Genomic DNA, 20353 nt, shown 5'->3' with positions numbered 1-20353 from the left:
ACATTGCTTAAGATTTTGTTTCCTCGTGGTAAAAAACAAGGTGATAGATAATAGGGACCATCTCCTGGGGTTATTATAAAGGTGGAGTGTGCACAGCACCTGTCACGGAGCCCTGCCTGCAGTGTCAGCTGTCCTAGATCGTACTCTTTCCGTTAGGGCGTTCCTGAGCAGGCAGGGGGGTGATTTGGTCCGTTCTCGAAGTGGATACTTTATAGGTTTATATTGTTTTCTTTTTGGAAAGGATATTTTAAATTTATGTATCTACAAACTAAAATAGGTCAGTAGCACGGGAAGTTTCATGGGCAGAGTGATGAGTTCATGTGACTGGCAGCCCTGTGTGGCCAGCAGGCATTTTCTCTGTGGAGTTGATTGCACTCTCCTCTCCACTACAGTGTCTTACGTGCCAGGACCCTATCTGTTTCCCATTAGTATTTGGGATTGATGATAGGAGTTTCCAAAGCAGGAAGAGAAAAGGAGCGAGAAGTTATTCTGACCTAGATATTGTGAGATGCTATGAGGCTGCTCAGATCCTCGTCACCCCACTTTAGATTGTTGCAGTAGTAATAAGTACCATCATGATTCTCTTTCTGGTACATCTGTACTTCATGTGATTATTGGAAAAACCTTTCTTAACTAACGTGAGAATCATCACATTCTAGATCTAGAGGCCATAGTGGCTCCCTGTTGCCCTTGTTTCAGATCTGAAGCCCTCTCTGCAGGACTCTAAAGACAGCCAGTGTTTGCTAGCTTCTTGGCTTAGCCTCCCCAGCCTCTTAGTACCACAACTGTTGGTTTGTCTAAATTGTTTTCTTCTGTTACTATCTACCAGTCCTCCCGCCTCTCCCCTGGTCTGAGTTTGCTGCCTTTTGTACTGTGGTTGGGCATACCCTGATGCTAAGGTAAACATCTTTAGCCAGGTGATAGACTGTGAGTGTTAATTGACACTCCTTTTGCTGAGAGCACTTTGCCAGCCTCCATCAAAATTTTAAATGTACCAACCCTTCGGCAGGAGTTCCCCTTGTGGAGAGTAACGCTACAGAAGTATTTCAGCTGAAGATGTATGCACAAGGATGTGTATTATAGTGCTGTATGAAGTAGGGAGAGACTGGGAACAACCTGAATGTCCATCAGTGGGGGACTGGTTAAACAAGTCACAGAACTGACTAATACAATACTGCATAGCAAAAAAAAGAGAATAACGTAGATGTTTAGGTGCAGATATAGAAGGAGATATATAACGTATTGTTAAGGGACCACAGAAGAGACTGTGTACAGCAAATACGCTCCAGTTGTTTTTAAAGGAAAAAGGATTTAAATTCACATTTATACTTGGTTGTGCATTGAATGATTGGGGAAAGATAAATAACCTATTAGCAGTAAGCTTTGTGGAGGGGATCCTGGGAAGTAGGAGACAGTCTTTCTTTTCATTGTTTATCTCTTTGTATCCTTTGAACTCATACCATGGGAATATTTTTCCTTTTCAATTTTTTTTTTTTTTGCGGTATGCGGGCCTCTCACTGCTGTGGCCTCTCCCGTTGCAGAACACAGGCTCCAGACGCTCAGGCTCAGCGGCCATGGCTCACGGGCCCAGCCGCTCCACAGCATGTGGGATCTTCCCAGACCGGGGCACGAACCCGTGTCCCCTGCATCGGCAGGCGGACTCTCAACCACTGTGCCACCAGGGAAGCCCCTCAAATATTTTATAAGTGTCCTTGACATTACTTACTTACTTATTTATTTATTTTGGCTGTGTTGGGTCTTTGTTGCTGCGCGTGGGCTTTCTCTAGTTGAGGCGAGCGGGGGCTACTCTTTGTTGCGGTGCGCGGGCTTCTCATTGCAGTGGCTTCTCTTGTTGCGGAGCACGGGCTCTAGAGCGCAGGCTCAGTAGTTGTGGCGCACGGGCTTAGTTGTTCTGCCACATGTGGCATCTTCCTGGACCAGGGCTCGAACCTGTGTCCCCTGCATTGGCAGGCAGAGTCTTAACCACTGTGCCACCAGGGAAGCCCTGTCCTTGACATTTTATTCTACATTTTCTGCATAGTCCCATGTTGCCATTAGTACTTAATTCATTTCATTATAAAAGAAAACAGAAGTACTCCTGCTCTTGGCCTCTACACTAGAGCCAGGACATAGTTTTGATCTTATCCTTCCTCACAATAGCACAGTATAACTCGTGTTTCCTTCCTGGTCATCCTTCACACCGTAAGATGTTAAGCACCCAGTGAAGGGACTGGTCCATACAAGGTATTCAGTAAATGTTTAGACATATTTTTAAATAAATTTATTTATTTATATTTATTTTTGGCTGCGTTGGGTCTTCGTTGCTGTGTGCGGGCTTTCTCTAGTTGCCGCAAGCGGGGGCTACTCTTTGTTGTGGTGTGCGGGCTTCTCATTGCGGTGGCTTCTCTTGTTGCGGAGCACGGGCTCTAGGCACGCGGGCTTCAGTAGTTGTGGCACACGGGCTCAGTAGTTGTGGCTCATGGGCTCAGTAGTTGTGACTCGCAGGCTCTAGAGTGCAGGCTCAGTACATGTGGCTCACGGACTCAGTAGTTGTGGCGCGCGGGCTTAGTTGCTCCGTGGCATGTGCGATCTTCCCGGACCAGGAATCAAACCGGTGTGCCCTGCATTGGCAGGCGGATTCTTAACCACTGTGCCACCAGGGAGGTCCCTAGACATTTGTTAAAAGTAACATCTAAGTGAAAACTTCTGAAACAAATGTGTACATGCCCCTATCTCAAGCTCTGTTCACACTTTTTTTGTTTTGTGAGTCAGTCTCTGTTTTCCCTTTGATCTATAACATAAAGATGGTTAAAACCAGAATCAGTCAGTGGTGAAAAGCTTGTGAGTGAGATGAAGAAAAATAATACTGATAAAGGGCTCTGAAAGGATAAACCACACTTCCCTTGTGTGGCTCCTTTGCGTTGTAGCATTATTACAGTGTGATGCTCTCTTAAATAGTCACAGCTGTGTATTTGTCACAGTGACAATCTGTGTGTGTGAACTAGTGTGCAAACTAGTGCGCACTGGTTTAAACCTTTGAATATCAGAGACTGCAGTGATGTGTTAAACATGAAGGCTGTGCTTAGTTGTTGTTTATAAAATATGGTGCTGAACATATTTCTTATTTTCTGATAGACATTGGCCCCTTCTTGTCTGTTAAATTACTTATTCCTACTTACTTTTCCTGAGATGAAAATAAGTATCTACCAGAAAATAAGTATAGCTCTGAAGGGGAAAAACCTCAGGTTTGTTATGCTATATAACTTTTATATCTTTATTACAGCTGCCAAATGTAGCCTTTATAGTCCCAGTGTAAGTTATGTAGATGATGGTTGTTTTAGGTTAAAACCTGGTACCTTTTCTGGATGTTCTCTCGGTTAAATTAATCCTTATGTTCAAACATAAATTGAAGCAGAACAAGTTCCATTTTCAGTGATTCTCACTAAATTTTGTTTTGGTTTTATTTCCAGCTGTATTTAATAACGGAAAGCCTCTTGTGGTTAAGAATAGTGTTTGAGATTTTGGTGGGATCTAATTATTTAAAAATTTTAAGCCTTAAAAAATGAAATGTAAAGTCATAGTAAAATTTCATGATGGCTTTCATAGTCTGTTAGTTCAGTGTTGCTTATTTTAGAGGGGACAGTATCCACATTAAAATGTGTATTTACTGTAGTTGTAACGGTCTTTTTCAGCTCGTTTAAAAATCAGTTCATTTAGCCACAAAGAGAAAACAAAAGGAAATGTAAAAGGCTTATAAGCATAGGGCATGTGAGCCTGTTCCTGTTTCTTAACAGTTTACTAAAACAAGTGTCTAAGCACTGCCCGTAAACCTTGTGTGCACATGTGTGTGTTTGAGGCACAGGTGGGGATCTGCTAGTTTGTTTGCCCATTGCGTGGCCGTTCTGCTCCTTCGTGGGGGTTTTTTGGTAACAGGGTGAAGGTCCCTGAACGGAGGCCTTGTTCCTGGCTTGATTTTGAAGTCCTCGCTGTTAATCTAAAGGAACCTGCAGGACATGCAGCTGGAAGTCCGTGTGACAAGTGAAAGTCTGGGATCCAGAGCAAGTAGTGTGTGTGTGTGTGTGTGTGTGTGTGTGTGTGTGTGTGTGTAAGACAGAGAGAGAGATTTTGCCCCCCCCCCCACCAGTCTAATTGTTAACCTCTTAAATATCCTTGGGCTGCCTGTGTTCGGAGACCTCACCTAAACGTTATCAGATAAAAACCTGGACAACTGAGTGTAATTCTCTTACTAAAGTATAGTACTGACTGGGCATTCTGCACTGCTGTTAGAGGCTAGATATCTTACTTGGTTGTTTGGGGGGTTTATGTAAAAGGAAGAAGAGTTGCTTGGGAAATGCTGGATTGCTGGCATGCTCTTTGCTTCAGAGCCTGTTTAAAGGCAGGTTGCACCAGCACTTGGCTAGTGAAGTCTAGTTGGTACAGCTTGTGTACTTTCAGTACCAGCTATTGGTCCAAAGTTTCTTGGCTTAAGAAGCTGTGTCATTTTAAGTGTATACTGTATGAGAGAGGGGTGGGGCAGCAGGAGCTTTTTATAGGGTTTCAACTCATTAATTTTTAAAGTAATATTTTGAGAATTTAACAGGGGAAGTAGAACTTGTATATTGTGTTTCTTTGATTCTAACACATACTTAAACTGACAGGGAAGAAGGAGAGAATTTTATTTTTAAGTGATATTTTCCATTCTTTTTTTTTCTTCCCAATCAGAAACTGGTTCTTCAACTTTCAGTGCCAATTAAGACATGCTATAATAAGCATTTTACACTCTGTCCTGCTGTTTGACTTCGGGTGTAAATGGGGGTAGAATGTTTAGTAACTGAGCATGCATAGTTAAACAGCTAGAGATCTGACATACAGTAAGTTTGGCGTGGTATTTGGTTTATATTTCAGCATAATACTGAAACCATGCAGAATTCCTCCTGGAAAAGTGTTCAGCAGGATGCCAGAAAGGCCATGTTACTGATAAGTTCCTCTACTTCAGTAGGTTTTTTAGTGTGTTTTGTTCCCACTGCTGTTTTATTCTTTATTGTGGTTCTTTGGTAACTGTGCCACGTGAACATGAAATTCTATACGTGAGTGTTTATTGGTTTTGTAGAAACCCCAGGATACTGTCAGCTTAATAACTGTGTTGTTTTGTGGGTTGCTGAGAGGGCATATTAAAAGTCAGTTGATAATAAAGTTTTCATTAATTATTTTACATTTTCAAGGTAATATTAAAGACGGTTCAACCAAAATCATAATTAAACAATAACGTGAGCTTTTGGTTTGCTGTGGTTTAAGAGAGTTTGGTTATAGCTGGCTTTCTTTCCCTTCTATTACTGACTGTCACCTTCCTGCAGAACTCAAATATGGTCTTTAGGTTGTATGGTTGCATAATAAATTTAATTGTTAATTATATGTATTTTTGCTCTTGATGATTCACTGCCTTTTTGTATTTTATTTTTGCTTTTGAGAAAGTGTTACAGAAATGATAATTATAACATAGATGTCTGCTTAAATGTAAGATGAATTGATACTTTGTGATAAGCCTTTGCTTCATCTTGATTACCAAAGAAGCTTGTAACTCACTGAGATATTTCTTTATATTTGTGTTTGTTTAGGATATGTCTCAGGAAGGCTATGGAACTAGGTCTCAACCTCCTCTGGCTCCTGGAAAACCCAACCATGAAGACTTGAACTTAATACAACAAGAAAGACCATCAAGTTTACCAGTAAGACTATTAATGTACTGATTTGGAAATTCAGTGAGTTACAGATTTCTAAAAAGAGCATTGGTTTTTGTTTATTCTACTTTATATTGAGACTTGGGGGAGAAGCTTATGGATTTCAGGTATATTTGTGATTTATTAATTTTTATTTGACAGTTTCCTTCTCAAAGGAGCTGTGTAGTCATTTGTAGGTGTCTCCGAGTCCAGTGTTGTAGGTATCTCTGAGTCCAATTGGAAGCTTATATTTGGCTGACAGGTTTTGTGGCAGAAAGGTGTTTCTTTTGTACAGTTGTGCTTTGCATAGCCTGTTGCTTTCTGGTAGTGATTCAGAACAGAGGTATCTATATAGGAGTTATATGTAAAGGAAATTCCCATTTGGCAAAGAATGAGATAAGGCATCCAGTGGTAGTTTGAATTTCTTCTGGGACTTCATGTAACGAGAAGTCACCCAATCTTTTTTCACCCAAAAGAAAGTATTTTAGTTTAAAATTGGAAAATACAGCTTATAAGTATTTCCATTAGCAAATTATTGGGTATATATTGACTAGAGTAGTAGCTAAATTATAGGTTACATGTTAATGCCCTTAACTAGTTCACCTGGGCTTAATTTTCTTTTTTTATCCCCCCATGGGCAACCTCATTTAAATGAGATATTCCTTAAAAATTCAAAGAATATATTTGTGCAAACAAATTTTTATATATATTTTCTTGTTAAAATATTTTGATGTGAAGACATTGTTATTGCTTAATCTCTATTAAGAAGTCATATTTAAGACAGGAACTCAGACTAGCCGTGATTTTAATTTGAATCTTAAACGTGTTTACATTAAGTAAGATTTATTATGTTACTTCTAAACATTTGAGAGCCGGCATTTGTAAAGAATGTTATACATGACATTTGGCACATACCATACCCATTTTTAAGTTATATGTAGCCGTAGAGTAGAAGGTAAGTGATGGCTACAGGATGTGTAATATCTTTGAATCGGATGCACATGTATTTGAAACCCTAATTTTTACAGCTTTTATTTCTATGGTGGGAAGTGGGTAAAATTTACCGTGGTCATTTTTTAGTCACATTGGAATATTTATTATCTAGTTATTTGGTTTTTGAAGGAATGAAAAAGGTAATGGACTCTTGTGTTCTAAGCTGTAAGCTTTTTTATTCAGATAATTCAGAGCTTGGTGAGCATGGGGGGTGTGTGTGCCTGTGCGTGTGCGTGCGCGCGCGCGCACCTGCATCCGCAAATGCACGTGAATGCTGTTGATAAATGCAACATTTGCTGAACATTTGGAAATTGGCTTGTGGTTTTAGGAAATTTAAATTGACTCATGGGAAGGTGAGCAGTGGTTGACAGTGAATTCTACTTTTTTACCACAGGATTTTTAGTGTTTTAGATAAGCCCAGCTTTTTAGGTTTGTCATTGGCTGGTGATGTGTACTGTTTTACAGGTTGGAGAATTTGTTAAAGATTGATACCGATTTTCTACAGAGCTATAAGAATAGTTTGCAGCGTACTGCTTTCTTCATATCCATTTGAACTTCTGTGTCACCTACTAGGCTATGCTTCTTTTCATTGCTCTGCTTTGGAATCAATGGTTGACTTTCAGCTAACTGTACAGCATAATTGGGGGAGAATGAAGTGTGGTAGTCCCAGAAAACTGAAGAGTTCTGCTTTGGGATGGTGCAAAGTTGATTACTGGAAAAGGAGCTCAGAGTATTTTAGGAAGTGAACCAATATATTCTTCAACCGTTTAAGTCTTTTGGATGGTTCTATTTGTATACATACAATGGCTAACTTTATTCTTTAATGTTTATCTTACTTCCTTCCCTAGGGGATTTAAGGTTGCTCATAATATAAATTTTCTTACGAAGCTATTAAAAAAAGAAATGCCCTAATTGGTGGTTTCTTTTTGTAACTCACAGATAAATAGCATGCTGATTTTAATTTTGATTTGAATTTCAAACATGTTTACATTAAGTAAGATTTATTATGTTACTTCTAAACATTTTGAGAACCGGCATTTGTAAAGAATGTTGTACATGACATTTGGCGCATACCATACCCATATACTCAGTAACATTTCAATAATCTTTTTTTAGAGAGGAAAGTTTCCAGGTTTTATGCTGAGTACATAGACGCATCAGTTACTGAATAAAGGACAAATTGTAGATTGGTTGGTTGTACCTAACTAAACCTCCTGCCCCCAATCTGTTAAGATGAAAATTGGCTTTATGTAAATGAATTTTGGTGTACCACTTTTCTTTCAACAGGTTTTGTTTGTGTAGAAAGTTTTTCTATATAGAGTTTAGAAATATATTTTTATTGATATAGACACTGCATCAATATGTTATATAAAACAAAGGTAATTACAGTTCTGGGGAGAGCTTTGTTGGTATTCTATATGGCTCTAATATGTATTTTTACTCTAACTTGGATAAATTGATTCTATAAGTACCATGAAACTGTATTTGTTATCACGTCTGAATTTATTAGGTCTTTTGTAGATTTCTGCTGTGTTTTTTTCCTTTTCAAGTGTTAGTGATGCAAATTTTGTCTTTTTACTTAAGGTTAAAGGCCATCCATCATATTTGTAATCTCTCGTTTTGTAATTTTGAACCAAGGAAATTGTGGGTCTTATCTGTATGTTTAAAAATATGTGGTAAAAATGATTCTAATGTATAATCAAATCTCTATCCATTATGTATGTGACTATAAGAAGGAAACTTCTTAAGTAGTTGTTTCTTAAATTTTTGCTTAAGTTGGGTTAGATTGATAGAGTTTGTAATGTTTTTCTGCATGTAGGGTATTTTCTGTAGTATGTTTTTGTTATACAGTTAACTTTCCATTACAAGAAATCAAGGCATTTTCTTACGCTAGATCTAGAATTTGCTTCTCTCAGCAAGTTGTCCTCTCACCATTGTTTAAATTGGTATTTGTCTGTATTTGCATTTCATTAAGTTCTTGGTGATCTTCAGTAGCTAATGCAGTTGTGTTTTCCATCTGACCGAGTTCTTCAGCTCATCCACATGAAGCCAATGACTGATAACTTAATATTTGTCTTGGTGCCGTGACCAGTAATATTTGCTTTTCACTTAATGCACTCAGACCTAAGCTCCAAACAAATCTTCCTTAATAATGTCTGCTGCTTTCTATACCTCTTAATCATATAGCCTTCTCCCTGTTGAGGTTCATTAGCTTACATATCATTGGTGTTACCATTACTAACAAATTTTAACATATAGCATGTGACAGAAAAATTAGCTTGAAGAACTGACTGTATCTCCTTGGAATATTATCACTTAAAATTTGAGCACATTCTATAGTTTTTTTCTACCTCTAATACTGATACGAAGTGAAGCCATCATTAAGTAAAATATACAGTGGAAGGTCTAAACAAATGCTATAGCTTATCAACTCCTTTATTTTATAAACATTGAGTATATCTCAATTTACACTCTGACCCCCAAACTATGATTTAATACATTTTTTGTTGAGTCTTTTTTTAACTTTTTCATTTCTTATGGCATTTACTAGTCATCCTTTTATTGCAGTTACTTTTTTTTTTTTTATTTTTTTGCGGTATGCGGGCCTCTCACTGTTGTGGGCTCTCCCGTTGCGGAGCACAGGCTCTGGACGCGCAGGCTCAGCGGCCACGGCTCACGGGCCCAGCCGCTCCACAGCATGTGGGATCTTCCCGGACCGGGGCACAAACCCGTGTCCCCTGCATCGGCAGGCGGACTCTCAACCACTGCGCCACCAGGGAAGCCCTATTGCAGTTACTTTTATAATTGTCTTGCCTCTCCCTCTCACCCTCAACAGACTAGAATCTTTTCACAGTATTTATTATGTTTTATTCAGTAAGTATTTTCCTAATAGAATTTATGTAAGAATTTTTCAGTACATTCTTCCCCTAGTTGCAGAATTTTCTTTTAATTGCTTACAGGATCTTTTCCAAGGTATTGAATTGACATCAGGAGAGCCTATGTTCTCCATATGCTACTGATACTAAAGGATTATATGAATGTGTTATCTGTATTGGCAGGGTGGTTTTATTCTTAAAACTATTTTCTTTTATTATAAAATGACATCTGAGTTTTACTTTGGTAACCTTAACCTTCAAGAGAAGAAAAAGTGGGCACTTTTGTATATTTAATCTGAAAGTAGTGTGAAACATTCTTTTCTTAGTAATGTATTTATTTTTAAGAAAAATATTTATTTATTTATTTAGGCTGTGCTGGGTCTTAGTTGTGGCACGCAGGCTCTTCGCTGTGGCATGCGGGATCTTTTAGTTGCGGCATGCGTGCTCACAGTTGTGGTATGCGTGCGGGATCTAGTTTCGCAACCAGGGGTCGAACCTGGGCCCCCTGTATTGGGAGCACAGAGTCTTATGCGCTGGAACACCATAATGTATATTTTTAATTGTAAAAGTGAATAAATTGACAAACAGTAATCATGAATTCAGTAAATACATGTTTATACTATTATTATAAAGCATCTGCAGACACAGTTAACCATTTGCATAACTTTGAAACTGAAGGTACAGACACACTTTGATAACTTGGAGAAGTGTTAAATGGAGCGTACAACATTCCGTTTCTTTCCTAGGATTTACCGTAATTTCCTTGTTCTAAGCAAATAGTGCTTTCTCCTCCAGGGATCTGAAGAGTTGCTGATACTCCTCAGTTTAGAAATAACTTACTTGTTTTTTTCTTCAGAGAGACCTGCCACCGGTTTGTATTTCAGATAGCAGGTCCATTATTCTGTTTACCTAAGATACAGAGTATGATCAGTCATATTCTAAAGGCCTTTGCGAAGGCCCATCAGGTCATTGAAAACCTCTTTCTGACCCTTTCTTTCTTAAATAGGAAGCATTTAAAGAGGTTGACATGAAAAGGGTTTGATCTGTCCAAGTTTAGTAAAAACCCTAAATGTCCTGTGGAACCGTGCTTATGGCTCTTTTGTTGAGCTTGCAATTAGAAGGAAGTATTGAGGTTTAGATAAAACGTATTCTTTTTCCCCTTTGTGAAAGGAAGGAGGTGGTATATGCTGGTTGTTCTTTGAAATAGAGGGTGTTAAACAGGATATTGGAAGCCTGAAAGAGAATGGTTGAAAAACTGTTATTACCAAGAATATTCTTTGGGAGTTAGGTATTAGCAACAGAGCATGCAATGATTTCCCTTTATTGAAAAAGAATACTTCTGTGTGTGTGTTTGTTTTATTAATCTTTAATGGCACATGTTGGGTTAGGGGTAAATGGTCATGTACTTTGGAAGCATGTATGAAAAATGATATGTTAATAGGGACATTTTAAGTGTGTGGATTTGATAATATCGTTCCTATGGACAGTTAGCAACTATTGGAAAAGCTAGGCGGAGCAGTTTTTAACTGGGTTTTACCTTTACCAAGTTCTCAATCCATCTAAGAATACAAATTCTTAAGATGATCTTAACCTGTTAGTTGTCAGGTTTTTGCAAAAGTTAAAATCTACCAGGTAAGAATTAGATGTTTGGCTGCTGAATGAACTTTTTCCAAACGTTTTCAAATTTGTATCTTGAGCTTGAATTAAGTGGTTGTCATTAAAAGGTTAAGAGTGTAACTGTCTTCTGTTGATTGATCGTTCTCAAATCGTCCTGAACATTTAAAAAATTCTAAGTTAATAAAAAGAGAAATTTAAACTGTTGTCCCCCTTCTCTCAGTGTTCAAGCAGTGATAATCCCTGTGTGCAGCTGAAGACATCAGCTGTCTGTTATCAGTGTTTCCTAAATGTTATCAGGGTATGTTGAGTCTTGAAGTCATGGAAGTCTTAAAAAGTGGGCACCTGGTGAATGGAGCAGGAGGTTCTCTGAAGGGTGTCTTGTCAGCGAGAGCATCTGCAGACACAGTTAACCATTATGCATAACTTTGAAACTGAAGATACAGACACATTTTGATATCTTGGAGAAGTGTTAAATGGAGCGTACAACATTCCGTTTCTTACCTAGGATTTACCGTAATTTGCAAATGTAATTTTAGTCTCTGGTCTATTCTATATGGAGACGACAGTTCTTTTTGGATTCAGTTTGAGAGAAATATGAAAAGACCTTACTTGAAAGTCCTAATTTAGGAAAAGTGATAGTGACTCTGACAGATGTTTATTTTCCCACATGGATTATTTCTTTAAGATGTGATATTCTGTAATTTTATCCCCCAGAGTATTTTTGTGATATTTTGAAAATAGGGCAAATACTCGAACCTTGAGCAAGGTAAGAAGTCGTAGGAAGTGGGAAGGTATGTTTCTCTCTCTTTCAAAACAATCTTCCACTTAAATATTTGTTCTGTAAATGAATGTTCAATAAAACCTTACCAGTTTGGATTTCTTCCAGGTTACAGCAGGCTAAATATATGGAAATCTTGAGTAAATTAATATTTAAAAAGAACTATAGTTTGTTTTTAAATAACTCGAATGTTTGTGTGCAAAGTGTTTCTAATTTGAGATCTTTCAGTCCTTTTGAAATAGATGGATAATTCTAAATTCATTAGAGCTGAGGTATTTGCTTAGTGGTGATGCATTATTTTCAGAAATTCATTTCATTTTTAAAAACACATTTGAACTAAGCATACCTCCTGTAGACCTTTTTACATAATATTCTGAAGCTTTCCATTTAAAATATGGGGGAAATGAATTTTAACCCATTTTATGGGACTGTCAATTCCAAAAAAAAAAATAATGAAGGAGTACTGTAAAAAATAGACACTAGACAAAATTGGAGATGAAGAGAGGCTGAAACATAACTGATTTTCAGGATATTGGTTTTGATAATAGAAGGATAACTATGATCTGTAGTTGATAAATGAGGCTCATTAAGTAAGCGATGATAAATGCAGATATTCCTGGCTAATAGGAAAGTCAGCATACAAATTTTGCTGTAACAAATGGGAGACTGGAAGGTTTTGACCAGCCTTTCGGCTCTTCAGATGACCTGTGAGAGGCCATGGAGCCTCCTCTGTGGCCTCACAGGCTGGGGTGCACGTAACTGTCAGGTCTGAATGCAAATAGCCGCAGAACCATACCTGGACATAAGCCTCTTTTACCAGAGGGCCGTCTCTGAGCACAAGGGGGTGAGCAGCAGTGTTGGGCTTTAGTACAAACCACAAAGAGCCGTGTGTGTGAGGGATTCTCACATGTGGGCATGGGGGCTCCAGGAGGACAGTTATCAGCAGCGTAGCTCCTTCGAGTTTTAATTTTAATTTTTTATGCTAGAACGAAAAAACGAGTGATGTTCAAGAGGTACCTTTTCATATTTTAACGTGCCGTTTCAGTTTCCACAGATGGCAGTTCTTGGCATGTTGAGCCAGAAAGCCGCCTCCTTTTCTTCCTGGTGCTTCTCCTGTTCACTGGCATCTAGAAGGGGTAGCGGGCTTCCTCCAGATTATACAGGCATGGCCATTTTAAGACGTTGAGTTGAATGCATTTTACTTTACATTATCCAAGTTAGCTAGGAAGTAAATTTTAGTTTGCAGATTTCCACTTTGTTTGTAACTGAAGGCACACATCTGTAGTATGTAACAAGAGATACATAACCAACAGGAGCTCAGAGCAGCATTTGTGGACTGGTTAATTGCTTTTATTTTTCTTTTGAACTGGAAGGAACTATTTTGAATATTAACTGTCAGTTTAGGAGAGGAAGTAAATACATGTAGAGAAGGTTCTTACCTGAGAGCAAAAATTTCTATTTTTCCTTCACAATGTAAAATTTTAGAGGTGTCTCTCTCTTTCTCATCTTTTTTCTTTGCCTTTGCTAAATTGTAAAATAACTGAATGGTCTCGTTTTCCTTTGTTTGGGTCAAGAAATTTTAGCTGAAAATTGTTACTGTGTGAAAGAAGATTATTGACTCAACAAGCCTTCAATTTTCCGTGAATAACACTCCCACCCCCTAGCTTCAGGAACATGCCGTGCATGCATTCTATTTTAAAATACAGACTGTAATTTAAAACAGGCGGTTTGATGCCCCACTGAACTTTGTTTAAGCCTGGAATAAAAGAGGGGAAAAAAGCTTTAAGCCACAAAAAAGTGACTAAGCTTTCTCAACCACTTTCTTCATAATGCATTCTATTCAATAAAAAAAAGTTTCCAGGTACTATTGTTGTCTCTTCCCATACGACCTGCATTTTTATCCAATGTTAGATTGTGGTGTGTGCGTTTTTTCCCTTTATTTCATTACTGGGCTGTCATTGACTTTTTAAAGTGTTCAGAGTAGTGTTCGTTTGCAGTGGGATCTGCGTGCTGTGTGCCTCTGTGCATGTTGTCCACATTCAGCGTGTGTGAGAACATTAATTCTAAAATTAAACCCATAGTTTTTAGTATTCATTTATTGATAGCTAATTTTCTAGAGTTCTCTTGTTTTAAATAGTACCTGATTGTTAGACTGGACTGATATAAATAGTTAACTATAACATTTTTTACTATCAGATCATTATAAAAATGATTCATTAGAAGCATTTTATATCACTTGCCTTTTTTTCCCCCTTCTCACAGAAATGAAAGTGAACGGCTTACAATGACTAGTATGGAAGGAATGATGACTTTGTTTTGATAAAATGATATGTATTGACCTGGAGACCTGTTGTAATGATGATGCTGTATGGCAGAGGCAGGATTAGGTCTCAGCCAGGGTTCTGGTCTTGAGCAATTCATGGCACTTCTCAGGACGTGTGTGTCCTTGTCTGAAAAATGAATGTTAGAGCATGTTCCGACTCCTAGATTTTACGTTAAAGGCTTTGTTTGTTAGTATATAAGAAAAGCACTGACAAAATGAACTCTTTGCTTTCGGGGAGAAGTTGAATGAGAGAAGTGCAGCCATCTTGAAATCTTCAGTAACAGCTTGTGTATGCCCTTGGTGGCCCCTCTCCCATATTCTTAGGAGCCATTTGCCTTTGAACATATTTAAGGATTTGGGGTTGCCTAGTTGAGCGCCTAGCCTTATTCTTTAGGTCATGCGGGAGCCGTGGGCCTTCTTGTGGACTCCGTCTCCAACATCTCAGGGATTGCAGAGGTTCCCCTCTCTCCCCATGGGATCAGTTTGGGAGTCTGATGTATATAAGTCGGGGAAGCCTGGGGAGAAGAAAAGTCCATGTGAGAAGTTGAAAAGTACATATTCCAGGTAACTTTATGGCCTCCTGCTAAAGTGGGGGGTAGAAAAGACAAATAAGGAAGCTGCAGGACAATGAAATCTTGTCTTTGTAATGCACAGTCTAATGCCTTTTCCTACTGCACCGGTGGGAACCCAGCAGGGACAGTTTTCTGAACCAAGATGATCAGGTGTGAGTGGATTTTAATTTTATGCTGGTGGAAGGAAGGTCCTGATGGCCTACACCTGAGGTCTCTATTTACTTCTGACACGCCAGGTTTACATTTGTATATTGTAAAGTAATTGCATAATAACTCTTTGCTTTTTAAACTGAAATATACCACCAGTGGAAATATTAGCAACCCAGGGACATAAAAACCACCATTTCTTTTTAATGAACCCAAACCAGTTTTAATGCCCCCTGCATTTCTATAGTTTGTTTCTGTGTGCCTTTTAAGTCTTTGGAGCTCGCTGTTTTGATTTGGGTAGAATGCTATGTGACAAGTCTTACTTTTACTTGTCATTTTACTTCTCTCTTTCTTTTTTTTTTTTTTTTAAATATTTATTTGGCTGCACTGGATCTTAGTTTCGGCACTCGGGATCTTCATTGTGGTGTGCGGGATTCTTAGTTGCGGCATGTGCAATCCAGCTCCCTGACCAGGGATTGAACCCAGGCCCCCTGCGTTGGGAGTGGGGAGTCTCAACCACTGGACCGCTAGGGAAGTCCCTACTTCTCTTTCTATCAAAGCACAAAATGGTGTTCATTGAGGCGGTGGCATAGACTATACCTGATCCACAGGTAAACGTCTTTTCTCAAAGTAGACTAGAATGAGTGAACCTGGAGGCCACTGAGTGACAGGACAGTACAGCATTATCCTGCCCCCATCTGAAACCTGCCCTGATACCGAGACTCTTTCTTCTTTTTCAAAATTTTCTAATGTAAGTAGGGATCTTCATTAGTCTTTATTTTTCCCCTGGGTTTGGGTGGTTGAGTGCAGTGAGCCACTTAGTACCTTCTGACACTAAAAATATGTGGTTGGTCTTTTGTAAGTATCCGCATCTGGAGAAAATTTGGCTTCAAAATAATAATATATTTATTATATATATAATAATTTATTTGGTACCATTATAAAATGTCGTGTTTTATATAAATAAAATTTTCAGTTGTTACTAGAAACTGCTAGTAAAAGAAGAATAAATATGCCCAGAGTACGATTTTTAGTGAATATCCTAGGTAAAGCACATGAACTTTAAAGACAGGACTTCCTGACATCTGTTTTGCCTGCTCAAAGCCACATCCCACCCCATTCTTCTATTTTTGAACGTCTGGGACTTTTAGGTTACCAAGACAAGTGAATTGTACCATGCCTTTTAGTTATGAAAAGCGTTCATTTTTCAAAATGCCTTTATTACTGCTGGAGACAGGGAGACAAGTTTAGAGCTATTGTATTATCTCAATAATGAGGTTGAGTCAGATTATTAAAAAGTGATAGCAGTGAGAACACAGAGGGAGAAAGTTGTGGAAATAAAGGGAGGGATGAATGGTAGTTGCTTTTAAGTTTTTAAACTAAATGACCAGGAGGTATGGTGGTGTTGGTGACAAACACAGGGAAATGGTGGTGGGGAGTTGGTTTGCGGAGAAAAGAATACCCAGAGATTTTATGAGATTAAAAGGCAAGTCCTGAATAACTGTGCTGGAATTCTAAAACTCCTAAAAGGGAGCAATTCATCTTTGCTACCAAAGCCTTATTTTTTGTATAGTTCTTTACATGGGTTAAAATATTGTCATAAATAGGAATTGATGTTAAAAGAATGATGGCATTGGCTATAACTTTACATTTCATTTAAATTCTTGGAGATGATTTGAAGAATATCATAGCAGAGTTTGTATAAACAACTCAGCAGATCATTCCAGAGAGTTTCTAACTCTAATTGGAATAAGACAAGAGTACAGTCTCAAGAAATAGAAGAAACTTTATTATTATTTTTTTTTCAATTGGCATTCGTGGCTGGTCTCATCATCTTTGCTTTTAAGGTAGTGCAGTAAGTTTATATCCTAAAATGTTCCTTTCCTTGGGTAGGGACGGGTTACTTTATATTGTGTTGTTTGGTTTACTTTTGAATGATTTAGACTTTGTTCTTGTTGTACCAATTCATTTTGGAGGAACATTCCTTAGTTATCTCATAATCTCTTCTTTTCTGAAACTTATTTTGAGTATATGGGTTTGTGAGCCTAGTATACAAATTTATGTCTTGTGTGTGTGTGTGTGTGTGGTTTTTTTTTTTTCCTTCTTTTAGGGTGACTGTGGGAGGGGGCAGGGAACCTAGTTTTAACATGCTGTTTCTGAAAGATGTTCTATTTTAGAAATGGTTTACCCCTTTAAGCACCATGAATTTCTGTGATACATTTGAATCCCAGCAGAGGAAATGGGACCTCAGGGAGATAACTGTGCACTCTGAAGGGATACTCTTGTTTGTTTGTTTGTTTTTAAATCAAGCCCCTCCCCACTTTTTTCTTCCATTTTTAAAGCGTAGTCATTTCACTTCCTACATGCAGAGCAAAAGTTTAATATAAATGAGTTCTTAAAATGTGTGTATTTTGGGGCTTCCCTGGTGGCGCAGTGGTTGAGAGTCCACCTGCCGATGCAGGGGACGCGGGTTCGTGCCCCGGTCCGGGAGGATCCCACATGCCGCGGAGCGGCTGGGCCCGGTGAGCCATGGCCGCTGAGCCTGCGCGTCCGGAGCCTGTGCTCCGCAGCGGGAGAGGCCACAACAGTGAGGGCCCGCGTACCACAAAAAAAAAAAAAAAAGTGTGTATTTTTACGTATTTAATTTGATTCAGATTTTTAAAAATTCTGTTTCCCAGATGTGAAAATAGAGACTCAAAAATGGCAGGAAACTTGCCTCAAAGTTCGACAGCAGTGGAGTTACAGTGAGTCTGTAGCTCATTCCATTATAGCAGCTGTCTGCATATACCTGTTCCTGCGTACACCTCAGTGTCCTTGTAAACTTTGGTTGTTAAACCTAAAGTCCTTCTTTTTTTAAAAAATAAAACCGTTCTACCAATTTTGATTAAAATCATGAGTGTCCTTGAATAAACATGAATGTGTGCAAATTTCCCCAAGTGTTCTTACTTTTCATAGTTACTACATTTAGGCTTTTCTGAGCTAGCATGCCTAAATGTTGATATCCACTATAAAGGCACAAGATTTCACTTTATACAGAAAATTTCAATTACATTTAACAATCACTTATTGATTACCTCCTTTGTTTAAAATTTTATATTAGCTGTAATGAAATAAAAATAAAATTTTAATTATTTCACTAGCTTATTAGTGTTTGTTCTTTCCTATAACAATTCAGCAATAAGAGATCAACAAGAAAACAGGTCTGTGTTCAGGATGCCTGTTATTTAAAATATTTTAACATATTATCTCATTTTACCTTCAGAGAACCATCTATAGAATCTGCAGAATTCATACTTTCAGTATGTGTTATTTCAAGGAAATGATTTGTCATTTTCTGGAAGTCTTAAATATTTGAAAGTGTAAGAGCAGTGATGGCTATATCAAAATTATATTCACCTTTTATACAAGACATTCAAGTGGCTTTTAATCACATATTATCAGCGCTAGTGGTTTTAGAAAAAGGAGAACACTGTTTGCCAGCACTTTTGTGATCACTTGGCTTGATAGAGTAACGATCACGCTGGCTTTCTTGAGTGGCTTCATAAGGAATTTTATTATTTTTACTACTTTTTTCCTGACTTAATTTGCACTTTCTATTTTTATAGGGATGAAGACAAAATAATAAAGTTCTAGTCATCTTTGACTAGACTTTGGCCCTGTTTTGAGATATCAGATTTTGAAAAGTGTACCTAATTATGCATGTTATGGTTGACACAGCATGTTCACACTTGCCATCAATTCAGTGTGACTGCCTGGTACTTCCCTTGACCCCTCTGCATCACCAGAGATATAACACATATAAAACCTCTTGTGTAGTACTTGTGACCTGTGTAGGTGCTCAATAAATGTTAATTTCTTAGCCTTTGCTTGCCCTCCTTCTGCTTTGAAATTGCATTTCGCACATCTTTAGTGCATGACTGCGGGTAATTTTTGGTTTAAGTACTGCAGACTGAATTATTGGGGGAGGGCTAGGATGGGGATGAAGAGGCAAAATCCTCTAGGGTTCATCTCATGGCTAACTACTAAGGAAAAATTACAGATGAATAGTTTAGACAATTGAAATATATTGATAATTCAAAAATATAATGGTGGTCACTGGTTTTATATGGGTTTTTTTTAGTTAACTATAACAATGTAGTTAACTAAACAGTTGCAGTGATTGGAGTTTACTTTTTCCTTGCTCCTTCCAGCTTGTGTACTATCAGTGAGAAATAAAATCACCTAAAAGAAGAGAGAGAAAAGAAAAAGAAGGCATAAGCAAAGGCATGGGTAGAAATCTACTTTGCTAGCAGTGAAGTCTGCTTTTTAGAACTCCTTAGATTTCACAAAGGATTTTCAGATTTCTGAGAGAACTGTGTGGACCCTAGTAGTCATCCAGGAAAAACCAGGTGTGACTGATGACACATCTTTAGTGCGTGACTGCAGGTAAAATAACAAGATATCCTTTTAAGTCAAATACATACCCACACCCTATCTATCTATCTAGACATGCCTAAATAATTATATCGATGTAGGAAATAATACCTTTTTTAATTCTGCCTTTTTTCATCTCAACTGATTTCAGTGATGTTAAATAAATATATGTTGTTGTGAGTCAGGTGGTATTTTGTAGGGGAGAAACACCCGGTTTTTTAGTGTTGCTCTTTTAGACAGCTGTATTAATTGATGTTTAAAGTATATATCCTAAATAGGGCACTTCTGCAAATGGTTAATTCATAAGTCAACTATATTTAGCCAGCAATGGAAGCTAGTGAAAAGGTACCTGGACAAATCATAGAGGAAATGAATATGACTTTACAGTTGTAAATAGATTCGATATTTTCCTTTTTCCAACATTTTATTGACTATCTTGTCATATCCTTTGTGTATTATACTGACCATCGCCAGTTTTACTTCTGACTTTACCTATAAACATTACAAACATAGTTTCTTATTAAAATATATAAAGTTTAATGTAATTAATACATTTTTTGGCCTTGGACTGAATGTTTTTATACTGTGGCATTCCGATATAAAATATGACCCAGATACTGTGTAACTTAATGGCCAAATTTAAGAATATGGATTTTTTTCATCTACAAAAGTGTTTAAAAAAAGAGCTTGGATGTCTTTCAACATGTGTCCCTATGAATTATAAATAAATTTGTTTACTTTTAAATATACCAATGGCCACTTTTAACTCAAAGAGTCCTGTTGTGACAGAAGGTTTTCATTTCCTATGATATTTTTATATAGAATTTATAACCTGGCTGCTTCTAAAAAGGGTTTGAGCTGACCTACAGTAAAACATTTGTATAAACTGAGACTACTCAAAGCAGAATACAAAGTTT

At 37.8% G+C, this 20353-nt stretch overlaps 1 protein-coding gene across 6 annotated transcripts in view; it reads left to right on the top strand.

Moving 5' to 3' along the window:
* Positions 1–20353, top strand: part of ARID1B (AT-rich interaction domain 1B) — a 411101-nt gene that overhangs the window by 146375 nt on the left and 244373 nt on the right. For all 6 annotated transcript variants that reach the window (XM_060168356.1, XM_060168357.1, XM_060168361.1 and 3 more), the window contains one exon: positions 5616–5726. In XM_060168356.1, coding sequence (XP_060024339.1) covers positions 5616–5726 — 111 coding nt within the window. The remainder of the gene's footprint in view (positions 1–5615; positions 5727–20353) is intronic.

Source organism: Lagenorhynchus albirostris, chromosome 12 (genome assembly GCF_949774975.1).
Source record: "Lagenorhynchus albirostris chromosome 12, mLagAlb1.1, whole genome shotgun sequence".
Taxonomy (NCBI): Eukaryota; Metazoa; Chordata; class Mammalia; order Artiodactyla; family Delphinidae; genus Lagenorhynchus; species Lagenorhynchus albirostris.
Note: the sequence above shows the minus strand (reverse complement) of the source record. Positions and strands in the feature narration are given on the sequence as shown.